The sequence below is a fragment of the Protopterus annectens genome, chromosome 1.part1 (assembly GCF_019279795.1).
Source record: "Protopterus annectens isolate FY-2018-M chromosome 1.part1, PAN1.0, whole genome shotgun sequence".
NCBI classification, from domain to species: Eukaryota; Metazoa; Chordata; order Ceratodontiformes; family Protopteridae; genus Protopterus; species Protopterus annectens.
The window spans coordinates 468,048,681-468,067,554 of NC_056726.1; the positions used below are offsets into that span (position 1 = coordinate 468,048,681).

At 38.2% G+C, this 18,874-nt stretch overlaps 1 protein-coding gene across 1 annotated transcript in view; it reads left to right on the forward strand.

Moving 5' to 3' along the window:
* ABCB10 (ATP binding cassette subfamily B member 10) overlaps positions 1-18,874 on the forward strand; it is a 690,016-nt gene that overhangs the window by 82,669 nt on the left and 588,473 nt on the right. The window contains exon 2 of the mRNA XM_044076125.1: positions 5,240-5,442. Within this exon, the coding sequence (XP_043932060.1) occupies positions 5,240-5,442 (203 nt within the window). The remainder of the gene's footprint in view (positions 1-5,239; positions 5,443-18,874) is intronic.

Sequence of the window (18,874 nt, forward strand, 5' to 3'; positions counted from 1 at the left end):
AGGACCCACCCTATTTCTTTCTCTTTGCCTATGCACTGACATCATTCCTTGATATGGAAGGCAATCTCTAGCCTGCAGTCCAAATAAGTTCTTGGCGTCTTCCTACTCTATTACTTTTCCCTCTCTAGTTATTTGCTCCCACTTCCTTGGTTCCTTTGCCAGTTTTCTCCAATATATTCCTTCCCCATCTTGCCTATTGTCTGTATCCCTAATTGTAGTCATCCCTATCAGCAGATTGTCTTTTCTCTACTCCTGTTGGCTTAGTTCTTAGAAGATCTGTTACTTTGAGTACTTGCTTAATATTCTGTATGATTATTGTTGTTCTCCTTAAAGGTCTTCATCTAAAATCCCAGTCTCTCCCTGTTACTTGAGCTTCCCCCGTTTCATCATTCCTTTCCACTTTGAATTATGTTTTTTTCTTGTGCTATGTATAGGATCTGCTTGTGCTATGTATAGGATCATCAACTGTGTTACCTCTGAAATACCCCTTCAAATCGGGTAATCCCAATCCTACTTTTCTATTTGAAGAACCATCTTATCCCACTTGACTCTTGTCTTCCCCTCCCAAGTAAAATCCTTCAGTGCTTTATTAATTGCTATCCACAACTTCACCTCTGGTTGATAAAAATACACCTGACCAGTGTGCAAGACTAAAGGGACTAAAACATTTTGACTGCTCCTTTTTATTACTGATATCCATATAACCGAACTTCCATTTTCTGTTTTTTATTATCTTTTGTTTAGTCTCTTTCCACATATCCTTAGCTGCCACACGGGTATCTGTTTTAATCCGTACTCCTAAATACTTCATTTTGTCATGTCCCCATAAATATGGAGATTGGTGAAACAATTCAAATGTAGGTACATCATTTACTGCTATTGCTTTTGTTTTAGCTTCATTAATTTTGCATCCCAAAAAGGTTTGAAACTGCCTCAGTATGTTCCAAAGCACTGTAATGTCCCTTTCTGATTTTATCAGGTATGAAAGAAATAATGTCATCTGCAAACAGAGCCAAGTTTTCTTGACTAACATACCAATTATGTCCTTGAATTTTTGAGTCCCTTATTTTCTTTGCCAGTGGTTCTAAATAAAATGCAAATAACAAAGGGACACCCCTGCTTGGTCCCCTCTGCTCAAGTAGAGATTGTCAGAGAGGACTATACCCACTTTAATTTTTGCCTCCGATTCTTCAAATGTCTTCCTAATCAGCCTTATAATTTTATCAGGGAATGCAAATGCTTCCATTGCTCGGCTCATAATGTCCCAGCTTACTCTGTCAATTGCTTTCTCCGCATCAAGACCCACCAGCAACAGTGGTATTTTCTTACATTCTGCTGGATCATCACTGTTCTGTTTTTATTGTCAAATATTTTCCTGCCCTCCACAAAACCAAATTGATCCATAGTTATCAATTTTGGCATCACTTTTGCCATTCTTTTAACCATTATAGACATAAACACTTTATAATCTTGATTTAGTATTGAAATGGGCCTGTATGAAGCTGGATCTGATGGATGTTAACCCTCTGTATGTACTACAGGTACTACTAATTTCTTCTAGGATATTGGTGGTACTTCTCTTTTTAAAATACTGATAAAGATCTGGAAGGTTTTGTTTTTTTCCCTCTTAGATTACAAACTTCGACAGGAGTGCCATCTATTCCTGGAGACTTTCCTATAGATTCGTTATACATCACTGTTTTACCTAATCTCCTCCTATCCTGTTAGTAATTGAGCGTCATCTACCTGTATATTTGGCATATTTAATTATTCCATAAACATTTCCATGTGCACTTTTTCTTGATTTCCATATTTCTCTACTTTGTACTGACTTTCGTAGAATTTTCAAAATATTTCTAATACTTCTACATGATCTTTTGTTGTCTTCCTTGTTATAAGCTCCCTAAGCTTGGTGACGGCCCTTTCTACTTTCTGTTGCCTGAGTCATTGTGCTACAAGTTTTTGTGCTCTAATTATCAAAAAAAATTTGCTAAAAAGCAGTCTTTCTAAACTCCTGCATATTATCGAAGTAATTTATTTTTTTGCAGTTTTATCTGATTATTTGAATGTCTCTTTAATGCTTCTTCCATTTTTTCCAGCCTTTAGTTATTTGAGTTAATATATTTCTTCAGTGTTTCGTTTATCTTAGGCGCTGAGCACATTTGACTTATTTTTTCCTCTATATTACTGGAAGCCATGTCTTGCACCAACCACTGCTAAACAGCTGTCAGTGTTTTCTCTTCACCTTTTCTAGTTGATTTTCCTTCAGGCTGTCTTAGTTTCTTCCTTGCTTGTGTTATGTGGCGGATCCTGGCACCCGACAGGCAGCTAACAGTAACCTTCTCCTTATTCAGCCTAGTGAGTGGGACGTCAGTGTGCCGGACTATAGAGTCACTTATTACTAGTATGTTGGGTTTGTTGTTTTGCCTTAAGGGCTCTGATTGCGTGGCACACTGGTTTTGTGAAGTATGTGTTTCATGGTTTGTGTTGGGGGGTGGAGGTTGCTTGGATGTCTGCTTTGGAGGTCTCTGTTGCTTTTGCAGATTTTTATTTAGAGCCTCCGAGTTATGTTTTCGTGTATTTGTGTGTTTTTTTGCCAGTGCTGGTTTAATGGGTCTGTGTGAGACTGGTGGTGTGATGCCAGTATTTCCCTTCTCCTCTTGACTGTCTGATCCAGCCTTGGGTTGAGAGAGCTTAGTCTCCAGTTTGGCTGTATAATTACATCTCTCGCATGTATTAGTGTTTGGTGGTAGGAGGAGAGGGTTGTCTGTGTAAATCAGGCAGTTGTAACATTGCGTCAAAATGCCCAGATTCACCAGTTGGACTGGATAGTACACCTGAAACTGCCCTTTGGACATGCCTGGATAGGTACAGTGAACTGTTTTACTGAATGGTTGGTAAGGTCGATTAGAGAGCCTTGTCCTCCTGTACAGCATAGGGGGGGTCTAGTGTTAGGGTTTATAAGTGCTTGCTATGAGTTTTGAGCAAGTGCCGGGCTGAGAAATGAATGGCCTGAGTGCTTAAGTTGAAAGTTAGTCTATTTCCAAGGGAAAAATTGAAGAGGAGACTTTGTGGAGCCGGGAATAGTTATACCCTATCTGCCCGGCGAGCAAAACCCGGCAAATGCGATTTTTATAGCAGGGAAATGAAAGAGAGAGAAATTAGCCCAAAATGACCAATAATCTACTAATTTCTGGACTGAAACCACTCATCCAGGGACAGATAGGCTGCTCAAAGCCCTCCCCTCTCACAGGTGAACAGAGAAACTTCCTTCTATCCAAGTAAGGTATGGGCAAACAGAGATTTGTAACACAGCTCTGAATTCAGCACTAACTTGAAAACTGGACTATACTAGCTTAGAAAGGTGGGAAACAAGTATATATATATATATATATATATATATATATATATATATATATATATATATATAAAATAATATTTTTTTTTCAGAAAATAAAGCAGATACAATTAAAAAAAACACTTTAAATGCACAGAAAAGGATGCTTATTGTTATATATATCAGTGCAGAGTTGCAGTCAATGCTCCTAGTAATAAAGTGGGAAGAAACACAAATACAGTAAAAGCAGATGAATAAAGTGCAATATATATATATATATATATATATATATATATATATATATATATATATATATATATATAAAACAATAGAAAACGAACAAACTGATTTAAACAAGTTACCCAATTAACCAGAAAAAAGTTCAAAACTGAGCCCTGTTCCAGCAGTCTTCAAATCAGACAAGTTCTAGCTGCACACCCCCGCTACTAGGGTGCAGGGGAACCTTCTCCAAAAAAAGATGGCCTGGATCACTGCTCAGGTTATACAAAGAAAGCTAGATTCAGCAGGCCTGAGTCTGGTCCTATGCTACAGCAACAAGGTGCACCAATTTCAGAAAGAAACAGTTCAAATAAGCAGGCATAATAAACGTGTGACCAGAAATTCCCAACTCAGAAGGGCAGAATCCAGCCTCTCCTCCCACAAGAGTGCAGACCACAAACCTTCTTAATGTAGAATAACTGGCTCGAAGCCCAAGAGCTCAAACCAGAATGAATACACTTTTAGAATAGCAGACACTGAGCCTTCAATCAGTAATTCCAAGCTTAGAAGGATGTGAGCTACCTGTCCTGTCACAACCGTGCAGACCACAAATCTTCTTAATGTAAGACAACTGGTATGAAGCCCAAGTGCTTAAACCAAAAGACTTAGAATAACAGTTACAATTTAATCAGGCTACTACTAAGCAGTAATAAATGCAGCAGAATAAATAAAATTGAGTACTTTTAAGAAGAGGAAAAAGCAAAATAAAGGAGGAGGAAGTACAAATACAGTAAAAGCAGATGAATAAAGTGCAATTTTTTTTTTTTTTTTTGCAAAGTGCAAGGGGAGAGGAAGGAAGAACCTAAGTGGGTTGGCCTTCTCAGATCTTCTCTCTGTTTTAAGTAAAATGAACACTAGACTCGGAATATGATCTCACTGTATTCGGTTATGTGAGCAAATGAGATGGACTCAGGAGGAGTGTTCAAATACAGGCTTACAGGAGGGGCAGGCAATTCCAGAGCCAGAGAGACACACAGCACACACACTATTCAGTGAAACACACAATTATGTACAGAAAAAATGAAAAACAGTACTTTTAAAACTGCAAGTTTGTACTTAACTTCAGCTTCTAATGCAGGTGATTATAGCCAAGCAAGTCTCTTAGAAGTTTAGCATAAAATGATTTCTCAAACTGCGGCTAGCACTTAAAAGTACAGAGGAATCCCTCTAGGCTAACTGTTAAATATCAGATAATAAGAAGTGAAGACCACTACCCCCTCTTATAGCAGAGAGAGACACAGCACACACACTATTCAGTGAAACACACAATTAGGTACAGAAAAAATGAAAAACAGTACTTTTAAAACTGCAAGTTTGTACTTGACTTCAGCTTCTAATGTAGGTGATTATAGCCAAGCAAGTTTCTCAGAAGTTGAGCATAAAATGTTCACAGTTTTTTTTTCACACTGATAGAGCTGAAGTCAAGCTGTTGATCAGTGTGCAGCCATCTTGGAAAGTCTGTTCTCTGTTTTAGTACATTTTGTACTGGTTTTCATACTAATCAAGGAATATACTTGACTAGTCTTCTACGTCTGTCTGCAAATGGTGTAAGATGAATGTTACTACTCGCTACTAAACTATTGAACTGAATTTCATTTTCTGTTTGGAATGTCTAATCTGCAGGTCAGAGGATTGTTGCACGTTTGCGAGAATCTCTGTTTTTATCAATTTTGACGCAGGAGATTGGTTTTTTTGACAAGACTCGAACTGGAGAGCTCATCAATCGTTTGTCTTCAGATACAGCACTACTTGGACGATCTGTGACAGAAAATCTTTCTGATGGGTTAAGAGCAGTGGCCCAGGCAGCAGCTGGAATCGGAATGATGGTAATATTTGCTTACAAGTTCACAGTGTTTGAGTGCAAGAAGATAACAGAATTTCACTTAGTTTCCTTTGAAAACATTTTTTGTCCCTCCAGCCTGTGCATATTCAAACACAACCTTCTTATCCAATTGTATATAATGACATCACATATGACTTGCGTAACATTAAGTAAATAACTTAGCTGTAATTTACAGCTGTGAACGCCTTTAACATATATGTGATGACTTACCTAGCAACATTTTCCTAGAGCACAACATTTACCTAGAGCACACTGTTGTTTTTATAGTGCTGTCTGATCCATTTTCCCTGAGCTGCCTATATGAAATGTTTGTTAATGCAAATTACTTCCTGATTCTCATAGGTTCATGTGTGTTTACTAGGCTAAGGTTTACTGAAAACAAGCTTGTAAATTTTTACAGCAGAGATGTGAACCTTTTTGTTTAGATTATTAAACTTTTATATCATTCATATACTTTAGACACAAATCCAGCAAGGGAATAACGCACCCTTTCCTATTTTTCTGTTATATAAATCTGGTTTATAAAGATTGAACTAATCATGTTGCATTTTAGACTGTGTTAGGTTTTTAACACAATCATGCGGGATTAGAGAGACAGAGCCAATAGGGACAAGTGTATTGAACTTTGTTAAAAGATTGCCATCTTAGTCTTGTCACCTTGTCATGTAATCTTGGTGTTGCTGTAGTATTGTCTGATTTGGCAGAAAAGTAGCAGGCTGACGGCTGTGATTAGAGACAAGATGTGACATTAGGGCAGAGCAAACTCTGTCACATTATTGTGCAATTTGCAAATAGCTCAACATGTCGAACTGCACCTCAGCATTTTCTTTACTCTTCTTTTTTACTGCTGTAATAATTTAGTGCATTTGTTAGCTTTCAAACAGACATTTTAAAATTAGCCCTCTGTTACCTGTGTCTGCATAAGTCCAACAGAGTAATAGATGTCTTCTTGGACGGTGAAGTTTGAATAAATATTAACTATTCCTTCACCTGCATAATGTAGACCTGTTGACTGTTCTACAGCTTTTCAAAGCTACACTTAAGTTTTGACCCATCTGTTTCAAAATTTTACTTAAAAGGTAGCTTATTAAGTAATAAGTTATTGAGTAACTGCAGTGACAATGGCGCAACAGGTTGCACTCTCACTTTTGGTGCAGAAGGCTGTGATTCATTTTCCACACCAAGTAGATCAGTTTCTGACACTGCAGTGCACCATAAGGGGGATGTTGCATTCCTGAGCTTGCCATCTTTCCAATGAAACATTAAGTAAAGGCCCATCAGCTTGAGTTGGTGGTAGCTTAGGTGGATGTAAAAGATCCCATCGCATCTATTGAAACAAGTAGTGGAAGTTCCCTGATGTCCTGGCCAAGTTTCCCCTGTTAAGTATCACCTAAGGTCTCCCCTGAAAAGAAACTGTTATCTTAGTGGGACTAACCCAGTGAATAAAGAATAAATAAATAAATAATGCATAACTTAAAGCAATTTGTGTCTTTTGGGGGGAATGGCAAGTAAAGAAGTAACATTTCACTTATGTTTTGTAACATTTTATAAAGCGAGAGAGAAAGAGTGCATCAGCTTACTTAGTAATAGTGCAGTAGCTGATAATGCAAGTCCTGGCATTTTAAAAATTGTGTGATTTCTTAAAAAAAAAAAAAAAAGGTGCAAATTCAGGAACTTACTCTTACACTTTTTCGCCTCCTTGCACCATGTGATATGTTATTTGTATGTACTAACTCTAAGATGCATGCATTGTAAAGAACTGCTGTACCTAGCATATTTGACACCCAGAGCAGATTTTTTTTAACCCCTCATCCATGAAGATTTTGTTCTCGCACCTCCTGTTCTATGACAAATAATAATCATGAAATGAAACAAAATAATGGCCAGCAAGGAACAAGCTAGGAGCAGTAATCGAATCTGCCGAAGACTCAGCCATCCTACAGGAAGGCTTGTCCCAAACAAATATCTAGTGGCAGAAACATGGACTAAAGCTAAATGTCAAAAGTGTAGTATCATCTCCTATAGAAAGTTGAGTATGACATTGACAACACACCCTTAAGAGCTAAATCAGTGGTTCAGGATTTAGTAACTTATGTGGACTGTTGCTCCCAAATTCTATTTGGAACAGATCAAGATGAAGCAAACTTAGGGAAGCTCTGAAAAATCAGGAACAGTTTTAACTTGGTTTTACAAATATAGCACCCAGAGAGAGAGAGAGAGAGAGAGAGAGTAAATAGACATTTGAATGAGTTAATGGAAAACCTTTCCGCATATTCCAGAAAACTGCTGCAGACTAGAAGAAATTACATAGAGATCGCAATGATTTCTGACTGGGCAACATATTCACGTGGCCAAGAGGTGTATTCCAATCACCTGAAAATGTTTTAAATCAGATGACTAATGAGCTTACTCGCAATATGAGCAATACGCATGCTTCTACCAATCAGATGCCTTGAGCACAACAGGAAGCAAGGGAAGGGCGGGCCCAGGTCTACTTGGAGGCAAAAGCCAGCGACGGATCAACAGAACATTCAGGAGCTAGAAGGGGAATTATTACGACAGCTGAGATGCATCATGAGGGTAACGGAGATGCTCCTTTTCTGAATATTAGTACAAATGAGTCACCAACTTTTTTTTCAGGCGAGCGGGCCATCATGTTTAACTTTTCCACTCCCAATGAGGGAGAAATCCGAGAGCAGAGGGGGACGTGGACAACCTGGAGGTTGACAGAAAGGGAGAAGTATAACCAGGACCAAAAGGAAATACGAAGAAGGGATGTTGAATCCTTATACCATAAAAAAGCGTTTTCGACCATAAAACATTAGTAGTGATCTTGTTGAAATGTGTTGTCATCAGAAGAACTTAATGTGCTTAATAAGGGACTATCATTTATTCCCACAGCAGATACTGATATTACGGAAATTGTTTTTGATATTAAGATGTTTGCACGAAAGCTTATGTTAAAAACTATGTTTAATGAAAATGTTAGTGATGAAATTGCCATAGATATGTTTACGAAACCCAGCTTGTTTGTTCCACAGCTTAGTCCAGAGGATAGAGGATGCCTATAAAGTTTATTATTCACAAAAAGCTAGATGCCAGAAGAATAGGTTGTATAACTTAACCAAGAATGAACGCGAAGCTTTGCTTAAGTTGCAAACCCATCCATCTATAATGATACGACCAGCAGATAAGGGTGGACATATTGTTGTGATGGATAGGAGTGTATATGATAGGGACAATGTTTGATATGTTGAGTGATATGAACTTTTGCAAAATTGTTACTCATATACAGGTGAAGAAAATAATAGGAGTGCTCAGTGAGTTAGAAAGGCTTAAAAGCCTGGATTTAATAGGTGACGAACTTTTAAAATACTTCACCATTTTGAATCCTACTGTTCCTATAATACAAGGGCTTCCTAAACTACATAAAAATTCTGTACAGCCCCCCATGAGACCGATAGTAGCCGGTAGGTACTGGTGCACAGATTCCATCTCGATATTTTTAGAAAAAAACTTACAGAAACTGATAGATCTAAATTTATACATAGAGGTCTAAATTTATACATAGAGACACCGAACATCTGTTAAGAGATTTACATGAGTTCGTAGATAAGGAGAGACTATCTGGACAGTACCTTTTGGTTTGACTAGATGTGGTTTTGCTTTTTACAGTGATTCCTAACAATTTAGGAATTGATAGCATCATTAGACAATTGGATAATGATATGGAGTACACTAAATCAAAAGTAGAATTGATTAGGACCTTGTTAAAGTTGGTTTTGGAAAATAATGTGTTTCTATTTAGAGACAAGATATTTTGGCAATGTAATGGAGTTGCAATGGGAGCATGTTGCACGAATACGTATGCCAATGCAGTAATGTCAGAGTGGGAAAATTAATGGATAATTAAAGGTCCATTTAAAGGCCACATTGTATTTTTCCGTAGGTTTGTGGATGACCTGTTTCTTTTATGTAACGGGTCTAGTGAACTATTGATGGAATTCGTTGAATTTATTAATAATACTACCCAGTTAGATTTACTATGAATTGATCATTTACTGAAGTTAATTTTCTAGACGTAACTATATACAAGGGGAGCAACAATGAATTAAGTACTAAACTGTACAGGAAAGAATGTCATGCCAATAGTCTGTTGAATAGCCAGATCATGCATCCAAACTATATCTTTAGGAATGTAGTACAGAATCAAGTCTAAAGAGCTTCCAGTCTGAATGCTAATGATAATGATCTTGAGGGGCAGTTAGCAATAGCTAAAACCGAACTTATTGAGAGGGTATGATAGACCATTCATACAAAAAAAGTAGCGGAAGTGGTTAAGTTAAGAAATACAAGAGCCAAACCGTATTTTTCAAAGAAGGCTATATATGTACCTCAAATAATAGGCATACTGCACCAAATAAATTAAGGATGTGCTTAAGCTATTCAAGAAATATTCGATTGTATACAGACATCTTTAACAAACATTGGAACATTTTAATGACTGATAGGCAGGTGAGTAAGTACTTAGATTCACAACCCCAATTTACATTTAAGAATAAAAAATGTTTGAAAAGAAGACTTTGTACGACTAGAGACCATGGTAATGCATAAAGATGTGGGAACCAAACCTTGCAGGAATTGCCAGTATTGTAGATATATTTCTGAGGATAAAGAGTTTGTACATCCAGACACAGGTGAAATATTTAAAATAGTGACCAGTGCAATATGCTAAACTATGCATGTTGTTCATTTAGCCACCTGCAGAATATGTCTGAAGTACTATGTGGAAAAGACTGATAGTTTAAATTTAGAATCAGAGAACACTTGGATCATATGAAAAAAAGAAGCCCACATGCACTGACTAAACATGTTATTGATACAAATGAACAACATTTTTTTAACTTTAGAGTTTTGGGTAGGTGTTTGGACAGTGCAAGAGGAGGGAATACTAAAAGTAGAACAGAAGAGTTGGAGGCTGAATGGATTGTTGGATTGAGGGCGAATACAGGACATGGTCTAAATGACCAAGTCCCTTTAAGACCCGTTTTGAAAACCCGACCACTGTTTAGATAATTTTTATCTATAATTTTTATCAGTAATATGTTATACTATGTTCTGGTTTCCACAAAATACCGGATGCAATTCACTATTTTTTTTCAAACACAGACAGTAGCATAACTTCCCTCAACTCCTTCAACACCTCAGCTATCGGTCAGTGTAGAGAAAATGCAATTGTAAGACACTTAAAATATAAAACTATTACTTATGCGAACTGTATAACTGCGGTGGTGGTGCTGCGGTAGCGTTGTCGCCTCACAGTAAGACGTTGCCTTGTTCGATTCTCAGCTAAAGCTTCTTCTGTGTGGAGACATGCGTAAATGGGCGTACCTTCGTTGAAGGTTGTGCGTCAGGGCTGGCAACTCGGCACGTAAAAATCTACTGCCAATCATTAGCGGACCGGAGTTCCGCTGTGGCGACCCCTAACCGGGAGAAGCCGAAAGAGACAACAACAACATATATCATATTTGTGTATGTATATGTGTTTTTTAGCTGCTCTGTTTGTTAGAATTACATTTTTTAATGATAGGCTTTTATGGGTTGGTATAATTATAATTGAAGGTTGTTAGATAGTAGGTCATGTGATATGTCTGATTACAATAAGAATGGTGTCTTTTTACACTTTAACCACACCTGAATAAGCAACTAGTGAAAGCGCTTGTGTTCGTGTTTGGTACCATTAAACTTGGTTGATGAACTGCAGCCGTGCCTCTGCCTGTTTGTTTTTACCATATGAATCTAAGTATGTTTCTATGTAGCAAAGACTGTGTTATAATCATTAATTGTGCCAGAGATAATTCCTCTGTGGGTAATTTTGTTGGTCTGTTTGTATCCAGTCCAAAATACCTTAATTTCAATAATTGTCTATCCTTGTGGTCCCCTACTTATTAACTGTGTTAATCCATATGGGTATGCCTTCAGGGGCTAATTTGTCTGCACTTGGAGGTATATAGAGTGGTGTTCAAGATATAAATCACTTTTTCTAAGCTATATGGGTCATATCCCTCATGACTGGCTAGATTTCAAAGCTTAAGGATGTCCTCCACACATTCCAACTGTCAAGAGCTAAAGGCGAACTTCAAATAGAGACCATTGAAGTGTAAAAATACTTCAGAACTTTTTTTACTGCTGAAGAGTGCTCCTTTGGTGTAGGCCTAGTGGAACTGTCAGTCAGATAGTGATCATTCAAGTCTTGGCAGATAAGTGTCTGGTTCAGAAACACCTTCCACTAAATTTATTTTGAGGAATTTTTTTTATATACCAATTGCATTTAAAGAGAGTTGGCATGTAGATGCTTATATGAGCATGTTGTGTTAAAAGTTTTAGCTTTTGATTTTTTTTTTTGTCAGTCCGTGAATATTTGTGAGTTTTGGGCAGGATAATGAGCATGTGGGGTACTGCTAGTGGTTTACCTACCTCAGAACCACTTTTTCATAGGAAAGTACTAGGCTAAGTGCCTTTGTAGACTATTTTAATGCTAGCCAGTTTCCCTTAGTGAGAATCAAACCCCTGTACCTCTTGTCTGTGAGTTAAACACATTAACTATTATGCCAACCCCCAACTTGTTCACTATCTTTTGCTAAGTCATCCAGGCCTCACTGTCTGTTTTCAGTGTCTCTTTCTTGGCTTATTGAAGGAGCAACCTCTGGTCTCTGTGGTTTCATTTTTCCCTGTCCACAAGGAGGAGGAAGTTTTCAGGGAGTCTTTGGTGTCCGGTCTGTTCCTGTTTTGCCTCAGCCACTAGTGGCTGACTGCTGTGGCTGTTAGTTATTCCTAAGACTGCTCATCTTTTCCCCCTGGTGCTCTTAATATTGCAAGTGCAACCACCAAATGACCATGGTAACCACATCCCCTGTGACTATAGGGATGCCCTTGGCATGTAAGAGAGAATGACTCAGTCTCAGGGGAAAGGGCAGTTGAAGGCCCTTCACTTAGCTGAGAGAGTCAATCTGTTTCTGGGCCTACAATGCCTTTTAAGAGTCTACCATTTCCAGCGAGATTCCCTGGAAAAGTTAACATTGTAAGAAAACCTTTTGGTCTTATCTTAATATTTCTATGGAAATGAAGTTTTATTGGGATTTGCTATGGAGCTCATTGGCGTTTTCTCCTTGCCTTCTTGTTCTTCAGGCAAAAAGAGAGAGTTCAACTTTTTGTCTTTAGGAAGTCTGACAGTTTGTGGGGGTCCCTCGGACTCCCAAATATTTGTTTTCTTTTCCTAAAGCAGACCCAACAGTGATTTATGTAGCCAAGACTGCTTCTGCTAAACAGATTTCTGCTTTTAACCCCATGCCCTCTGACCAGGATAGGAAAGCACTGGAGAAGTTGAAGAAAATGTATCCTAGTAATTCAACATTCAGGAGTTTAAACATAAATTTTTATTTTTGTCTTTTGGAAAAGTGCACAAGTTAATATTTTTTCTTTGTACAAGGTAAAAAATAATCTTTCAGTAGCATTGCAATATCTGCTTCTCTGGTTACAAAGCATATGTTAAAGTGTGCTTGTGATGCTGCTGTATTTCATTAGGGGCTGTTGCTTCTGTGTCCATATTGAGTTTCATTTGGTTTTATTAAAACTTTCCTGAAAAAGTTAAGACAAAAAGTCTTCCTTAGGGTAGTTCTGTCTGACCTTTCTACAACTGAGATGCTAAAGAAGTATAAGAAAAGGGGAAAGCTGATTCATGGAGTTCTCAAAAATTTCAGCCTCCTTTTTCAGAGTTAATAGTCATTTCCCGTCCTCCACAGCTCTCTCTTTCTGTAAGTAATATAAACAGCAAGGAGATTGCAAATACATTTTTTTTTAAAAAGTCATGGCAAGGAAGCTCTAAAAAAGATGCGTAAAATCCCCAAAAAAGTCAAGGCACAGTCCTCCCAGTCAGCATGACTATCTGCCGGTTTAGGCTCTTACCCCCTACTACCCTGCCAACCTCTGAACCTCCGACCTCCTTTATGGTACCTTATTGTTATAGACAGATGGTTTTAATTTTAATCCAGAAGGGGTTCACTTGGCAATAGGAATGCCTCCATACATTTTAGGAGATAGTTTTCCCAGTGACCCCGCCCCCCATTCTGCACCGGAATCTGGCACGAGGAGTGATAGAACTAGTGCCTCACAGCCTGTTTGACAAAAGTTTTTTAAGGTATTTTCTGATATAAAAAAGGGAAATATCCTACAGGCCTGTGCTGTATCCTTCCTTTCTAAATCCCTTCAATCTTTTGGTACCTCTGCTCTCCCTTCCTAGCTTTCATGGCAAAGCTAGATTTAAAGGATGCCTATCATCACCTTCCCATTAGTGAGTAGTTCAGGCATTTAAAATTTGCACAGTTTCACTTCTGTCAGTTTTCTGTCTTAACCTTGGATTTCCTGTATACCAGGGGTTTTCATGAAGTGTCTAGTGCCAATCATTTCTTATTGTCGTATCTTTGCAAGCTGTCTTTCCAAATGTCAAGAGTCCTTTAGCAACTGTTCTGAATCTTCTACTCAATCTGTGTTTTCAAATCAACTTTCAGAAGTCTTCTTTCTTTCATTTTCACAGAATTGTATCCCAGTTCTGTTAGATTCTGCCAGTGGAAGACCCTTTCTTCCTCCAGACAAAGTAAAAATGTTTCTGCAGTCCTTCTGGAGTCTGTTCTATTAATCTAACTTATCTGTTAAGGAGTTGCTCAGGATTTTGAAATACATGGCATCAGTGATTCTCATGCTTCCCCTGACCAGACTCCACATGAAAAAAATACTGTGGCACCTTAGTTAAGTGTGGATTCTACATCTGCATACTTTTGGCCTTTCAGATTCTAGTTCTGGGGATTGCAAATAGAGAGATTCTATGGTGGATAGAGTAGGTCAGTTGAAATCATATCTGTCATTCACCCTTCCAAAAACCCTACAGTCTGTCACTACAGATGCGTCCTACCTGGTGTTGAGTGTGGTTTCCAAAGGGGTAAATATTGCAAGTTCTGTGAAATCCTCAAGACAGACAGAAGCATGTCCAAGTCATTATTCATGTGTAAAAGCCATTCAGTCATCTCTGGTACCCTGGACCCCTGCAGTTTTCACTGATAGTTTATGTACAACAATCTTGCATTGCTAGGAACACGGTACCAGCTGTTATCCTCTTTATAGACTGTGGGGAACACCTCACATAGATCTTTGTCTGCTTTCAGAACAGACAACTAAGAACTTCTGCTCCATATGTTTTTCTCATTCCCATGGTCAGGAATGTTCTTGTATGCTTTTCCAGCCCAGCCTTTCCACAGATATTGTGGAATCTACTGAAGATCCAGATGGACTCCCAAAAATTGTGGTGACTCCCTTTTGTTTCAGGCAATAGTGGTTCTCCCTTCTTTTCAGCTGAGTCAAATACTGTTACCACAGGCTTCCCTACAGACTGGATTTACTCACACAGAATGGGTTGTTTGATATACCCCAACTTGAAAACTAAACTTTTCAACTAACTTTTGGGCATGTTTTTTGAGGGTATGTATCTGGTACTTAAAGGAGGTGAAAAAATGCTACTAGGAAATCATGCATGAGCAACAGGAGAAGATTTTGTAGTTGGCAACAGTAAAAAAACTAGGCACAGCTGCCTCTGGTTCTTGATTATTTGTGCACATTACTGTCGAATGTTGTTTCTTGTTCCTCTGTCAAGGTACATTTGCTCATCATCCTTTTGATGCCACTACCTTACTAACCAAACTTCAGTTTTTGAAAGGGGTGTTGCTTATACTTCCACCTAGGAAACAAGAGTGTTTTCCCTGGGATCTTATTGTTGTGCTTGAAAAGCTTATTCATTTCCCATTTGACCCAATTTATCAAGCTGAATTGAAGTTTTTAACATGGAAGACTGTTTGTCATTTTTCTTACACCAGCTCAAAGAGTAACTGAGTTACAAGTACTTATGGCGAGGTAGCCCTCTCTTGTTTTTCACAAGAACAGGATTTCTATAAACATTAATCTCTTTTTTTAATACCTAAAGTGGTCTGAGTTTACTTTAAGCTAGATCGTTCATCTCCCTGTTCATGTTCATAGGTCCATAGGATATTAGGCTAATGGCTTATGAGCTATTACAAACCTAGCCAATATAACCCACTTTTACTCAATATATGGCCCCTGGGGACAAGAGGGTGGCATGGGTTTGTGCCTATGCCTTGAGTGTCTTACAGATTGCCCCAGTCCTCAAAGGACATAAGTGCTACCCCAGGTGTGAATTTGCTATTTTGCATCCATTGATCCAAACTGCAGTTGAAGTTGGACCAGGAAAGGGCTCTACTTAACATGAATAATAAGCCTGTTTTAAAGAAGGGGCAGTCTCTGAGAAACATATCTGTCCCTCCAGCATGTTTTGTTTGAGTCGCTAACTAAGTTTACATCCTTAGATCAGGTGACCCTCATGCCGTCTGACTTGCAGATGTGTAGCAGCTCCATCAGGGCAGGATTTGTGAGTGCCTTGTATGTCAGGCATAGGTCACCCCTTAATATTTGGTAGGAGACAAAGTAAGGGTAGGACTTTTAGCCTACCGCATAGGGCATGTTGTTTACACTCTGTATTTTCTTTGTGAGGAAACTCTTACGTTCACTCTAGCTGTTGCAAATGCCTGGTCAGGTGCATGCCAAATAGTGCATTGGGCTTAATTATTGGTCTAATGAAGGTAGAGTACGGTGGGGCTATCATTTCCTTTGATCTGGATGCCATATCTTTACTTATAAGTTGTGCCACATAAAAGGACTTCCTTGCCACTGTGGACACATGGCAGTCAAAGTTTGGGCTGCTATCTATCTGTGTACCTAGATTTCTCACCTCCAAGTCTACTCTTAGGGGTGTGCTAATGATGTTACAATGTACAGAGGTATTTGACTTCCCAAAGGTTATGATGATGCATTTTTTTCGCTTTTAGTTTTAGGCCATGGTTCTGGCATCAATCATTTGTCTGATCTAGATCTTCCTGAAGGATAGCTACAATACTAGGGGAATTCAGTGATTGCTTCCAGCTTGCAATAGCTGGCAGACTCCAGTGGCCTTCAACATTAGCCTTGACTTCATAAAAGTATATTCTGTACAGGAGTGGTCCAGACACTGGGCTTGTGGCACACCACTAGTAACTGGCCTCTTGTTGGGTATAGATTCACCCACTTTAACCACATTTGTTCTGTCTGTGAGCCATTTGGCTATCCATCTGGTGATGCAGAGATTTATACCCAGTCTTGTAGTTTATTTGTAATGCCCATGTAGGGAATTGTCAAATGCCTTGGCCAGGTCAAGGTAGGAGGTATGTACTGTTTTACTCTAATCCATAGCCTCAGTGACTTTCTCAAAGAAATCCACCAGATTCATTAGACATGACCGACCCTTAATAAAGCCAAATTAGATCGGGTCCAGTGTTTGGAGGTTGTATATGTTATTTATCAGGTCCAGGATTATTCTTTCTATTGCCTTACATATAGGACTAGCCAAACTATGGTCTATAATTTCCTAGGTCAGTAGGTGGTTCCCCTTTATGCAGAGGGATGACTGTTGCTGTCCTCCACTCTGTTGGGACAAATCAGTCCAGAAGCTGTGGTTAAATAGGTTCATAGGAGATTACTAAGTTAATATCTCAAGAGCCGTTACAAGCCTAGCCAGTTTTACCCAGATTTTACTCAATTTTCTTTCCCTAGGGAAAAGATAAGAGTCAGCAAGCAGGGTTTTGACTATTTTCACAGACTGCCTTTGTCTGTAAGGGACGTGGGAACCACCTCAGCAGTGAATTACTGTTTCCCATCCATTGGTCCAAATTGTGCTTAAAGATGGTCTTGGAAGATGACTTTCAGGATGGCTGCACATTGAGTAATAGCTTAATTCTTGCTCTCCCAATGTGAAAACATAAACTCGGCAGAAAAGGGCAGTATACTTGTATTTATGGGTAAATTTCAGTAACTAGTTAGTATGTGTACTGCCTTGGATGCCAGGAAAAAAGAAATACAGAGGATCTGGAAAAAAATCAGCTATAAAAAAGTAAGGAAGAAACACTGACTGGGGAAAGTTCTGTAGCTGTTCAGCAAAAAGCAATGCAATCTCTAGACATAAATTCCAGTAACCTACTGGAAGATTTTATTTTATTTATTTTATTTTACATTTGTTAACCAGGATAATCCATCTGGGTGAGAGCCCATTTTCAGCGGAGGCCTAGGGCGAAAAGCTCCATAAAACAATACTTACATAGGCGGTAATATAAACGGAAAATACAGTAATATTTTGAAGTAAGTATAAATATACATTAGCATCATTCAGTGTAAAATCAAATCTATAGAATAAAAATATTATACATTTATACAAAAGTGCCATCAAATTGTTAGGAAGAAAGAGTTATTTCATAGAGGGTAAATTGAGAGAAAGTGAGGTTATTAGTCAGGTTAGTTAAGAAAGTGAATAAGAAAGAGAGGGGGGTTAGAAAAACAAGGATATATCAGATGTGTAAGTAGGAGGTTCAAGATAGGGGAAAAGGCATACAGGGAAGAGATTAGCCTGGGATGATACAGGTGCAGATCCAGTGGCTATATAAGTAGTGTTTTAGTTGTTTCTTGAATTGTTATGTCAGTGACATTTAATATATGTTGGGGACTAGAGTTCCAGACTTTAGAGATATAGTGGAAATAGAATCCCCACCCCTTTTGTTACTTTTGGAGACTTGCAGGAGAGTTTTATGTGCAGATAGGAAGTGACGAGTGTTGTTATATGACTTGAGTAAGTGTTGTAATGTTAGGATTCTGTCAGGCTGGTTTACTAAGTGGTGGGAAAAATGAGTTTAGTATAGGTTAGGTAATGGGGGAGTTCTAACCAGTCTAATTGTTGTAGTGAGGAGTAGTGGTGCGACCTGTGAGAAGAGTCAGTGGCGAATTTGGCTGTTTTAGTATAAAAAGATTCAAGTTTGGAAAGTTCAGTTTTGCTAAGTGTGATAAAGGTGGGAGAGGCATAGAATAGAGTAGATAGGAGATGAGTTCTAGAAATGGTCTAATCTGGATTGATTTGTAAGAAATGGCTTAATGTGGGTAGAGAGAGCCAAGTTTCATATGAGTTTTTTTTTTTTTTTTTTTTTATAGATTGAGATAGATGAATATCAAATTTTATTTTATCAGTGATAACACTTGGTAACTTAATTTGTGGTGGTTATTATATTGTTAGAGGAAAGTATTTAAAAAGAGGTTGTTGGTGTGAAGACTGGTAGAGATAGAATTTGATACATAATTCTGGCATTTGTAAATATAAATGTGAAGTACAGGCTTGTTTCTTAAATGAAAGAAAATACTAAAATGTTGAAAACTAAGTTAAACATTTCAAATCTTTCTTTTGAACTTAGTTATTTCAAATCTATCATTTGATATTT